Source organism: Channa argus, chromosome 7, assembly GCF_033026475.1.
Source record: "Channa argus isolate prfri chromosome 7, Channa argus male v1.0, whole genome shotgun sequence".
Classification (NCBI taxonomy): domain Eukaryota; kingdom Metazoa; phylum Chordata; class Actinopteri; order Anabantiformes; family Channidae; genus Channa; species Channa argus.
Window position 1 is genome coordinate 13,788,691 of NC_090203.1, and position 13,551 is coordinate 13,802,241.

Below are 13,551 nucleotides of genomic sequence, written 5' to 3' on the forward strand. Positions count from 1 at the left end.
TTTCCAGTACGACTTTGTAGCCACAGTGACAAGCAGAAACTAAAAACAAAGGAATTCGGGGAAACATTTGCTGCGAAATTTGTGTTAATTAATATTAAGTGCAATTGCTTAATCTAGGGGATTCTTTCTTTAACAATGCTATTTTGTAGACACGCAATAGCTGTGTATGAATTTTGTCTATAGCCAGTCATGCAGTTGTGAAGCTACAGGTAATGCAGACATTTGTTTAGAGGTTTTGGAACCCTTTGTCTGGTATGATCAGCAAAAGTTTTTTTATTTTTTTTTAATGGAGGATTAACAGCTTTTTGGCAACTTTAGCTTTTAAACGTGCAGCAGTCAAAGGTTGACCTAAGCCATCAGACCTGTTATCCCCTTTTCTTTTGTGATACACTTTTTATTTGTCTCTCTTTTAGCTTTTATATGCTTATCGAACATGGCTAACTGCAATTTTGTCTGACGTAGCTACTCTTGTGAAGACACACAATCGGTAATGAAAGTTACAGCTGTACACATGTAATGTTTTCAGATTATATACTTGTATGAAATATTAATTATTTAGAAACCATGTGATAATTATATTTTTTATTTATTTAATAACTATTATTTTTTAAATCTGTTCTTATGACATTGACACAACTCTCTTTACTGATAGAGGACTACAACATGTGTCTCCAGAAGATGCTATGACTGTTTTCTTCATGTTTATCAACAATTACTATATGTTTTATTATTGAAACCAGATATTATATAAGTTGATTAAAGCTGTGTTATACTGCATCAATAAGTCATTATTTGTTTAGGCACCAGTTACAGCTGCTTCATAAGTCAAATTAAAATCAGTAACATAGTCGTGGTAATTGGTTTAGGGCTGCTATATGACAAAATAAAGATTAATAATGTTCAATTAAGTTTGCGGATTTGTGTCCTCTCAGGCCTGTCCCTGGCTCTCTGTCCTCACTGCTGCACCTACGAAACAGACAGAGACAGCCTCTGCCAGCCTCCATGCCTGGAACTCTGCCAGACCCGACCATGCCCGGCTCCTCCGCCGTGTTGATGCCTGTGAGTCCACAAAGCCCCTTCACTCATGGGTTCTTTCTCAAATGCAGAAACAAACATATAACATTTGTGATGAAATTGTACATTTAGACTCCACAAGAGTTGCTGCATGTAGGTTTGAAGATTGTGGCATTTCCTATCAGCATTAAAAAATGACATACAACAGGGAAGTCATTTCTGTATAAATGAGTGATTCTTCCTCCGGGTTTCAACATTATTGTAATTAAGCCAACAAGATTTAGTGCACCCACACTGGGAAACAGAGAATGATAACAACCCAGAGAAAGCTCCTCATATCAGGATTCTAATGATACAACATATGTTTTCATTGTAACACAAGACAGACCATGTTTATGGTATGGAAAAAACCCTCCCATGTTTATTAAATTACGAGCTAAGAGATTTTTGGGAAGATTGACGGTTCAGGAAAGGGGTGCAGGTTTGGGTGATATTTTTACACAAAACACACTTAGTGCAATTAAGGCTATGTGTCAGATTCTCGGCTTGAGTCTTTTTGAATAAGGGAGGGAGTGTGGGTCAGGCAGAAGGGGTTGGTGAAGGGCCATTCCCCACAGAGATCACAACACTACCTTGAGTTCAGCAGCTGGGAAGCCACAGCAGCTGACATATATACATATACACATATATGCATGCATGCAAACACTCACAAAATATTCTTCTTTCCTGCATATGCTGCTTAGTGAAGACTGCTCACATCATCACCTCATGCAGGCAACCCTTCCCACCTGTTGGCCCTGAAGATCAGTCAGGGACAAGCTATAACAACACATATATGACAGATTCTAATGTGTTTAAACTACTAACTCAACCTACTTCATATCTTATTTACCTTATTAATACATACTGCACCAAGAGCAGCTGGGGTTTAATGTGACTGACAACACACTATTATCAGAAACACACACACCCCTGTTGCACTGGCTTCCTGTGTTAAGTCCCCTCCGTGCTGGCTTCCTGTTTTGGGTCAGCTCCAGTTATCATCACACAGCTCTGTGCACAGGGCAGTCTGTCATGTGAAATCAGGCTCTAGTGCTCTCCCATCACATCCCCCAAAGTTTCACCCTCAAAACGCTGAATCTTTTTGTGAAAGCATTGATAACATCTTGTTAAGACTTAAAGACAAGCATGAATAATCAATAGCTAAATTAACTATTTATGAATCATTCCATCTTGTATAAAATGATCTAGGAATATTGTGTTTACAGCTTTATGACTGTTCTCATGGTGTTTTCATGATAATCTTTAGATGGAGAGACAAATGTCCATGGGCACCAATATGATGGGTATGCAAGGTCCCACCCACAGCAGCTCCTGCTCTTCCACCCACATTTCCCCCATGCACTCAGAAGCCAAACTGGTGAGTATAGGCATGTATTCGCATGGACATACACATTTCTGCTCACACATTCACAAGTGTGCACACACAAGCTCAAAGTGTTGCAATTCTATTTTCCACTGAGCTGTGCCAGAAAAACTCTGCTCTTAGGCCTGTGTGGATTTCATCATTTGATGCGTAATCAAAGCTGTGCCTGAACCTGCCAGTGCAGCACTGGAGACTCTGGCTGGAATAAAGGGCCCTTTATGTTGTGGTGGCTGAGCTGCCCTCTGCCTGCCTGATGTATATCTTAATGTACAGAACATGTTCTGTAGGTCCTGCAACTTGTTAGCACTAGTTTAACACACCAGGGAAAAAAATCTGATGACCTCATCTTTCACAAAGCATTCAGTGAGAGCAGCGGGAATGAGACATAGCAGTGAGAGGAATGAGACAGAAATGACTTTGAGAGTTAACAAGTAGAGAATGACTTAAATTAGGAAAGCTGAAGAAATAGAGAGACTCATTTTGATTTTGCATGCCAAAATTGCCCTTAATACAAATGCAAATGCTAGCACTGACAGAATACCTAAGATTATGTCAAATTGCCAATCGGTAACTCTCCAGGTGATGCAGACTTAATAATGCTGTATCAACCCATGTTTTTAAAAATACTAGAAATAAAAATGGCTCTATAGAAATAAGAGCAAGTGCAATGACTCGTCTAGCAAAAAAAACAAAAAACAAATCACAAACCATAATGAAAAGCATAGGCTGCTTTTGTGAGTTTGCTTGAGAGAAACATCTTGTGGAACAGGAGAGAGAGAGACAGAGACAGGGGAGGTAGCAGAGGTCATTAGAAGAGTTATTGGTTTGATAGAGGAGAGCGGGAGCATTCCCAGGGCATTTAATTCTCCTTCTTCCTCCTGCTCTCTCAAGATTGATCGTCTTTGTAGTCTTTTGAATCTCTCCAACTGTTCCTATGGTAACACACTAGGGTAACACAATATTAGTGTATTAGGCTTATCTCTTCTCTGGCCATCATCCAGACACATCTTACTCTTTTTTTTTTTTTGCCTCCTATCTGTGTAACTGGATTGTAAATGCCCTGTTAGGCCTCCTATAAACATATGCAGTTGCTAAATGGCTGCAAGCCATTGCACCATGCAACTTTCTGGTTATTTGGCTATTCAGACACGAAGCAAAGCTAGCAAAGGTGAATCCATTGAGATTCTGCTTCCTGATGTCTGAACGCAACTGATGGAATTCCATGATTGTGCCCAGAAAGTGAGAGACTAATTGGTTATCGGGCTGCGATCTCCAGCATGGATTTCATAAGAATAGGCAGAGTCTCTAATGTATGTAATATCCGCGCCCCGACCAGGTCGATAAATACGGACTTGCTATCAGATAACTGGGCCATGATCAGGCCCATGTGTCCCCTGCGACATTCTCAATCCGGTGCTAATCACATTACCTTAACCATGTTGACTTTCTGCCAATGGGAAATCTCCACACTGTAACCCCACACCCCCAAGGTACGGACCTGGATGCACTCCTTCTTAGCGTTTACATTGTGAGAGTGGAGAATGGGATAGAGTGGGACTTTGATAGACATGATGGAAGTAGATAGAGAGACAGAGAGGGGAGTTGAAAGGCGAGAGATTGTATTGATATTCCGAGACACCATATAGTGAATGAGAGCGAGAAATTGGAAGGATTCTTTATGCATGACATGAAACTACTTCTGCTCAGCCTAGTTCTCTAAACTCCCATCCATCTGTGCATGCATGTTTGCCTCTATGTGTATGGTTTTGATTTAAAAAAATATATTTTCTAGTAACTGGAAGCATTAGTATTAACCCCCCCCGCCAAAGAAAGCACGCCCAGTGCCTTGGCTAATGAAGCTTAATTGATTTTGTGGTGGACCAGAGCAGCACAGAGGCCTGTCTCTGGTGTAAATAGTTAATGAGCCGAAGGACTGCTGTGGCCCCTTGGGGACTCATATCTTGCTCTAAGCTCTCTGTTTGTACTGGGCCAAAGACCGGATCTGCCTCAGTACCCATCTTTGTTATCCTCTATCTCAGATTTTCTCCCTAAGTGCCATCATAAGTGATATAGAAAAACTTGTTGTAGTAACTGACATGTATGTTTTCTTTTAATGCTTTTAGCGTGCTGTCTGGGAGCGTTGCTGCGATTAGAATGTTTTATTAGTTTTGTTTCAAGTGTTTTTTTTTCTAGTGAAGCACTGGGTGCTCATTGGACCGGGTGTGGTTGTGTTCTGCTCTGTTATGGTCTGGGGAATTGAATGGTGCATGTTGTGTGCTCGAGGTTGTGGGATAGTTGACCCTCACAGCGTGGAGGAAACGCTGCATACAGTAGAGGAGGCCAAGTTCCACAGCACACTTGCCAAAGCATTACGTCACCTCACAGAGCTAGTTCTCCACAGGGCCTGACACTTACTCACACAGACACACACACGCACACACACGCACACAGACACACACACAAATACATACACACACATGCACACACACACATTCACACTGTGCACTTCAGCTCCATGTCATCTTCTTTGCATGGTGTCATGTACATGTGTTTAGACAGTTAAAAACACTATGAGGTGCTAAGTAAATAGCAAATGAGAACTACGCACATACACATGACACGCAAACACACAAGTGAAGATGCACATACAGTACTGTATAAACAAACATTACATATATTCTTCTTTCATGCTTCTCTGTTTGATATGTTTGTTTGTATGATGAAAGATGTTTCATTTCTCATCTGCAATGAGGGAAGCCCAAAAAGGCTCTTATCAAACTAGTTCCAAATAACATCTGCAAGTGCCAACTGTTGGACATGACTCAGCGCATGTCAGTGGGACCATTTTCAAAGCTCCATGCTTTCCACACATCCTGCTTGCCTGCTAATTTCAGACAGAGAGGCCTTGAAACAGTTTAGTGCTGAGGTATGAAAATGTGTTATTTATTATCTCCCAATTATCTATTGTTTACATTGTTACTAGGGACAATAAATTTGTCACTAAGCATAAGCCTAGGTGCTGAGTTTTTTATGAGATAAACAATACTATATGTTCCTTCGGTCTTCGCTGTGGAGCTGGCACTAAATGGGTGGATGACATAATTCCTGGCATGCTCTAAATGTACTCCTTTTTACTTGAGGAGGGAAAGAAACAGTGTGTCTCTTAAAGAAACATTTCATAGGACATAGGAGGACCAATAATCAAAGGGTTTTTAGCCTACTAAGGCAGCTTTTTACATAAGTTTATACAACCCTTACTGTTCTAACATTTTAGTACAGTTACAGAATTAATAGATCTAATGATCAAGTTTTGCTCTAAACAGCTAATAAATGAGAATGTTACATGCCAATAATAGAAAACGGTGAAGCAGCCACAGATGTGTCAGTTTTCTTTTCTGCTACATACAGTGATTGATTGAGCGATTAGCTCATTATGAATACATATATAAGCAGTTAAGCCATTATCATACATGGAAACTCTATTACATGTTCCATTCATTTTCTTCTACTGTACTAGGGGAGCACCTCTGGGTAAACCTCTTATTGTGAACAGGAGCAGCACAAACAATAGGAAAAAAACTCCAGGTTTTGTAAGCAATATCTGTATGAATGGTAGCATTGTCATGGTATGATGTCACTTGAGGGGGGCGGTGAGCTAAGCGTACAGCTGAATCTGCATGCTTCTTCACTGGTGTCTAGAAAATGTGTACTGTATATGTTCTAAGAAAGCGTGGAAATGCTACCTCTGATTGCATTATCACCCTCTCTGGTAATCATGGCCTTTGGACCCAAAACACATCTGTAGAGAAAATGGGCTAAAACAAACGATGAACTTAGTGTTTGCACATGCTTCTTGATACAGATATGTTATGTACATTTGTGCAGTTAGTTAAGTAAACATTTGAATGTGGATTTGTGATGAAGAGCAGTCAAACAGAGACACAGAACACAAGACACATTTATCGCACATAGAATAGGATACAGTACAATAGATACTAATATTAAATGTTAGTGTGTACAGTTCAAAGTAAGTTGTGTAGATAAACATATGTTTCAGTCTATTGCCATCTAGGAGCATTGTCCGAACAGAGTGTGTGTAGCAATGAGGATCAATGTGTGTCTGCCAGTTTATCAGTGCTGGAGACAGACTAGAGAGGGGCCCCTCTCTCACTGCTTCTACCTTCCCAAAGTGTTTGGTTTGCCTGAACCTGCGAAGCATACTGCATATACAGTAGTAATACTCAAAGGTAAAAGGGGATGTTGTATAGTTTTTAATACATTCTCACCTGATCAGTCCTATACACTCATTATATTGCTTCTTGCAATAATGAACAGCGTGTTCAACCACATGCCAATGTACTCCATACAGAGTGATGTTTTTGTCATTTAACCTATGTTCATATGCAGTGCATTCAGAAAGTATTATGACCACCTTCACTTTTTTCTTTTCTTTTTTTTGTTGCAGCCTAATACTACAGTTGTTTTTTTTCTCTTTAATCCACACTCAGTACTCTATAATGACAAAGTAAAAAGAGAATTTTAGAAGTCTTTGTAAACACTTCATTTTAATTATCTGAAATATCACATATACTTAAGTATTTAGACCATTTGCTCAGCACTTTGTTGAAGCACATTTGGCACCAACTATGGCCTTGAGTCTTTTGGGGTATGACGTAACAAGCTTTGCACACCTGGATTGGGACATTTTCTGTCATTCTTCTTTGCTCAGTCAGGATGGATGGGGGCCGTCTGTGGACAGCCTTTTTCAGGTCTCCCCAGAGATGGGCCCTGTGGAGCAGGTTTTTATTGACGATATCTGTATAATTTACTTCATTCAGCTCAACCCTGACCAGTCTCCCAGTCCCTGCCGCCGAACCCCCACCACCCTACCCCACAGCATGATGCTTCCACCAGTAGAGATGGTATTGGGCAGGTGATGAGCTTAGATTAATTAGAAAAAATTGAATTTGAACAATCAGGCAGCAACATAACAAAATTGAAAAAAGTAAAGGGGGTCTAAAATCTTTCTGAATGCACTGTATAATGAGGTTGGCAAAATACTACAGCTGTCAGTTAAACACAACTGAGCAGCACCATATGTTGACTTGTTTAAACTTGAATTTGATGCCAGCAACATGGTTCTGAAAAATGGGAAAGTGGCATGTTTACCTCTTCTTTTAACAACACACTGTAGGCATTACTGCAGAAAACTGTAGAGACCAGTTGTTTTAAGTATAAAAGCAGTTTTTTTTAACAGCTTTCGGCCTCCATTGTTTTCAGTGGGTGATAAGCGTAGACTGCAACCAGTCTCTTTTACTGAGGAGCCATGCTGTTGTCATACACACAGGATACAGTTTGGCATTGTGCAAGCGAGGCCTTCCCTGAAAAAGACACCTTCTGGATGTGAACATATGTTGCTCCATGTATGTTAAATCTTGTATTGTTGAGCATTAATTGAGCTTTCACAAATGTGCAGGTTACTAATGTGTTCTGCACTGATCTACCTGCATAACATTACATCTGCTGAATTTTAAACTGTGCATTAATAACTTTGATTGGTCCCCTTCCTCTTTTACCCAGAGGACCATGATTTCCAAAAATAATTGAAAATGTTGAGTTATCAGACCATAGGAATTTTCTTTTCACTTTGTATCAATCAGTTGTGAGCTCAAGCTCAGAGATGGCACTGGCATTTCTTGGCTCTTGTATTCATGCTGTATGTTTTTCTTTGAATGGTAGAGTTTACATTTGTGGATGCAGCACCAAACAGGTTTACTGACAATGGTTTCAGAGTTCTTACTGACCCACTGCAGTATGTTCCATTACAGAATTGTGGCTGTTTTTAATGCAGTGCTGCCTGAGGGCCTGCAAATCACAACTGTTCAACATCAGTTTATAGGCCCAGTTTTTGTTCTGGATTCCTGGGATGTCTTAATACCATTATGTAATATTGTGTATTCTCCAAATTTTATGTTGAGATACATCATCCTTAAAGAAGACATTTTTTTCACAGAGCGATGAACCTTTACTTCTGAAAAACTCTGTGCTGCTCTTTTTATACCAAATTATTTATTACTTTTTATATCTTACACAGTTTTGTTGAAATGGGGTGTATATATTAAAAATGTCTGCAAAGGATGACCTCCCTTACTTTCATAAAATCTTGACTGAAATAGCAAGATGCAGAGGAAACTTAAACTTCTAGAGTGTTGTAGGAAACCAGTTTGCATTTTGTTTCTGTAATGTGAATGCAAACAGCTTTAAATAGTAAATTTTAATAGTAAGCTGTGAATTTGACATTGTAAAGCTAATATACAGTGGGGTATTTTAGGGACACTTAAACTTTAAAATTTTAGTAGTTATAATTTTAGTGTGTGTGCATTGAGTATGTGTGGGTTTGGGATGTCAGTTGTGGTGCAGAGTATTGTATCTGCTTGTCTTTGGATGGCTGCTTGTTGTTTTAGCTGTGCTGATGGGGGGTGTATGTGAAGGCCATTTGGTCATGGTTCAGGGCTTGTGAATAGGATGGGGCTCCGGCAGAGCCAAGCTTGGGTAAACTAGCTTCCATCACCACACGGGCCAGGCTGGACTGATCCAGCCGCCATGAGACCCCCTGAAGCCTGACCTGTAAATGAGATATTCACTAAACAAACTAACATCTCAAACACTGGAGGGGTTGTTGAATAAAGTCTTTTGGGTCAGAGGTATTCAGCCTGATAAAGTCACCAGTTATGTCACTACCTCATCTCTCAGACCAGTTAATGCTTACAGGTTGGAACCACTTGTGGAAAGAGGAATCTCATGCCTATAGGTACTTAACAGTGTGTAATGCTAATGTTAATAGCTCAGTATGATTGCAAGAAAAGGTTTCAATGAAAGCGGCAAAGGTAGGAACACTGATTGGAATTTAAATCTAAACTCTGATTGGCAGAAAAGTTATAGAGTCCTTTCTCAGCCATAATAGACAATCATTACAGATCTGTTGTTTTTAGCATTTTCATTTGAGTAACCTGAAGTAAGTAAATAACCTGAAAAATTTTAGCTTACTTTTATTTGCGTCATTATTATTTTGTTCATGCTCCATCTGTCATTCAATCAGAGGAATTCTCTGCATTCAACATTGTGGCAATGAGTGTAGTGATAACCATGTAGGCTGCACTAGATCAGGACTTTACAAGACAGGCAAGAGTGGGTATATACAGAGTAGAATCAGAGGCCCATCCATTAACTTGACAGGGTGGAAAAGCTGCCAAGAGTATGAGCACATGTTTTGGAACATTCTCCTTAGTGGGTGTGTGTCTCGCTGCGTCCATACTGCCACAGTGCCTTCAAGCACTACCAGAGCGTCTGGCCCTGGCAGACCAGGCAGTCTATGTCCATCTCTCTGTCTCAGTCTGGAACCACAGGGAGGCTCTGTTTGGCCCGGCTGTGATCAGTTTGGCCGAAAACCCGAGAGAGGAGAGAGGGGGCAAAATTACAGCCCAGCACTCCCATCAGACTGTCTGCCTCACCAATCCCTGAGGAAATCAGTTTAACAGTCCCCAGCTCTTGGCAAGCAGAAAGAAAGGGGGTGGAGAAACAGGGAAGAGGTGTGTGTGTGTGTGTGTGTGTGTGTGCGTGTGTGTTTGTGTGTGTGTGTGTGTGTGTGTGTGTGTGTGTGTGTGTGTGTGCGTGTGTGTGCGTGCGTGAGAGACAGAGAGAGAGAGAGATAGAGAGATTGAGAGGGAGAGAGAGAGAGAAAAGGGGGGATGTTCCTGGCTCTTTGGGCGACAGGGAAATCTAATAAAATTGAACTAATGGGGGTGTGGAGTTTAAGGGGACCGAGACTGAGTTTTGCATGCAGGCACTGGTGGGTAGTAGTGGTGGAGATGAAGAGAATGGAATTAGATCGTCCGAGTGCTTGGCAAAGCTACTGAACTAAACTGTTTCTTTCAACTGCAGATGGTGAACCCATGTTGGGTTTAGATTGTGAGTTAGGGGGCTAGGTCTACAAAATATACTGCCAGGAAAGACGAGAATGAAATATTATGCCATTAGAAATACTGGGAGCAGTAGACATCAGTAGACATCATCACTGAACATGCTGCTGTGCTATCGTAGTGTTAACAAAAGGCTGACAGAGGCAGACAGAAGCTTTAATGTTTCTCTCTGGAGTATTTAATGTTAAGTGGAAGCGGCCATTTGGATCTTTTTGTACTTAAACTATGACTCCACAGACTGGTTAAATCTTTCTAACCTGCTGTAAGGCGCCAGAGGGCCACAGGTCCCCTGATAGTACACTGCTCCACTTTTAAGGGGAATAAAAGTGCTCACCCTGACCTCAGTGGGTTTGATTTACCCATCCTGAGGCGGGCGTGGTCTTTTCCTTTTGTACCTGCTCCATGCTCTTGCTTTTTTCTGCCAGGGTTAATAGATATGAAGTCATCTGATAAGGAGAAACTTGAGTGTGTTCTCAGTATGTACCCAGAGCACTCACAGGGACATCACTCAAAGGCTCCATGTTGAAGAGGAAACAGCCATAATAAATATCATTAATGGGTGATCACCTGCTCCTCTTAACACCATATTAATGAGAGGAGCCTAAAAAAAGAAGTGGGACTACAAAGGTCAGATGGCAAAGGTCTGAGGGGAGATTACAGATATATAGGCTGCTAATTTATAGATTTATCCTGGAAGAAGCTGAACATTGCTTTATGGTGTCACAGACTAGTTATCTTTTATGTGTGACTTTGCTTCAATTTTCAAGTTTTAAACAACAGCATGGCAGACAATGGTAGGGCAGATTTTGTGCCCATCTGTGAGCACCCTGGATAGCCACAGGCTAACACCTGCACTGATTTAATGACTGTTTTCTGTGGCAGCCATGTTGCTGCAGGAAAAAAATGTATATGTATGTGTGTGTTATTAGAGTAAAATGCATGGGGTGGTTAAGTTCTTGTGCTTAGCACAGTCTGGGGAAATACAACCATGTGTTAAAGAGTCATTAGGGAGCTGATGAAGGTGTTTGGGAATCACAGCCTGCTCATCATCGCTCTACTAACATCCCTTAGTTGCGTCACTGTGGTTTGGGATACAAAGACTTAAGTTTTGGCTGAACTGATTTTAACTGAGCTGTGTCTCAACTTCAGATGGAGCAGTAGCAGGCACATTTGCAGATAGCATCAGGAGTAAGCTTGTATAACGGTAAGGTTTTTTTTTGACACAATGTTGCCTTTGCTTTAAACTTTGTTTTTATTTGTGTGTATTATTATAGTACCTGCCAACGATTGAAATCTGTTGTGTTTTCTTCTTGTCCGTTCTTCTCTTCGATCTGTTTGTGTTGTGGGCTAAATTTTTTAAATCTTGATCTAATGGGAATTTTTTTTACTTATGGTCAAATTTAGCTGATAAAACTATGGCTAATGTCAGACCACTAATCATGCATCTATTGTCTTTTTTCTCAATCCTGTTTGTAACCTTCACCGCTAAGGCTTGTGAACTGGCCCCTCAGCACTTCGACCTGCCTTTGTACTTTGACACTCTCAGGCCTCCTTGTATGCAGGCTAATTGAATTAATAAACAGATAGCACTGCTCTGCCAGCTGGACAGCTCTCAGAGACACTGATAAATGAGCACTTGCTGTCTTGGGCTGATGGTGTGTAGGGAGGAGACATTAGAGGCCATCTAATCTCCCCTCACCCTTGTTCTCTCTCTCTCTCTCTCTCTCTTTCACTGCCCCCCTCCCTTCATCTCCCTCTTTGTCTTTCTCCCCCAGTATCTGGTAGGCAGCTCTAGCAGCCACAGATGAGCATCTTACCTAAACAGACAATTTTACTAGGGCCACAAAAACAGAGTACAGATGTAGAGAGGCAGCCAGCACATTCCCCTGGCTACTCTTCATTCATGTGATTGCCTTCTCTGTGGCTGACAAGCAGAAGATTGCCAAACTCTGATTGGTTTTCTTTTCACAAGAGGGGTGGACCTCACCTCTTTTTTGCTGACTGACAAGCTGAAAACTTAAGGAAGGTGTGTAGCAAGAGCTGTCAGACTCGGAAGATGTCCTTGTCAACACTGATGACCATGATTGATATCTGTAAGCTCATTTAAATCAATTTACTGTTTTAGTTGCATGTCAGTAAGATGTTAACTCTGCATTTTTATATCATGCCAATATCTGACATTAATACCCATATCATATAGACCTAATTGTTGATAGTAACAGTGTGTTACACTAAGTCACAGATTCCTCACTGCTGCTTGTGACCCTCAGTGCATTTTTGTATGACTGCAATGCTGTGGACAGCTGCAGGCCTGAGGCCACCCGCTGTGTGTTAGTGTAGAACCTGTGGTATTTTAACCCCTGTCTCACTGTTCACCAAGAGGTACAACTGTGGTCTCTTAGGGTTTTGCTGCTGAGACTGTGGTTACAGTAGGAGGAGTTGGGTTTGATCAAATAGACTTAAATATTAAGCAAGCACATTTAAAATATTTATAATGAAGGACAACCAATCAAGACAATGTCATGTTACCTGTAGAAATGTAGTGCTGTATCTCAATGTGAGACATCTTGTGCTTTGACAAGCAGAAACCATTCTCAGCCAAAACAGGCTTGACAAGGTCATAACTTCACTGTACTGGTTTCATTTGCAGTTTAGTGAGTATGGTGAGCTAAGGAAAGAAAGTCACACGCTTAATTCATCATTGTAGGAATACATATACTTTATATATTTTGAAAATATGATATGAAACATGAAAAATATTCTCTAATAGCTTTAACAAGCCCACATCTAAAATGATTTGACTGTCTCTCCTCCCTTTTTTTAAAAAGCCTTCCACTCATGGACAGTGTGAGAGTCTAGTCGTGTCCTAGCACTGTGATCCAGACCAGCTGGATGCCATTCCCTGTGGGAATCATGAATGTGAATGTTGTTAAAAGATATGGTGCCCTGGACACAGTGTGGACTTACTGACAGCAGCTGGGAAAAGGGGGAAGGGAACTCACAGAGGAAAGAGAACTAGAATAGAAAACTTTGTGGAATTCACAACAGTAGCCTTGAAATATATGCCTTTATTTGTTGGATCTTCAGTATATTTTGTGTTAAGTATATATTTACCTCAGTAGTGTGCTTTTG

General features: G+C 40.8%; 1 protein-coding gene across 6 annotated transcripts in view; it reads left to right on the plus strand.

Moving 5' to 3' along the window:
- Positions 1-13,551, plus strand: part of creb5b (cAMP responsive element binding protein 5b) — a 43,157-nt gene that overhangs the window by 22,111 nt on the left and 7,495 nt on the right. For all 6 annotated transcript variants that reach the window (XM_067509949.1, XM_067509947.1, XM_067509950.1 and 3 more), the window contains exons 6-7: positions 933-1,059; positions 2,324-2,434. In XM_067509949.1, the coding sequence (XP_067366050.1) occupies positions 933-1,059; positions 2,324-2,434 (238 nt within the window). The remainder of the gene's footprint in view (positions 1-932; positions 1,060-2,323; positions 2,435-13,551) is intronic.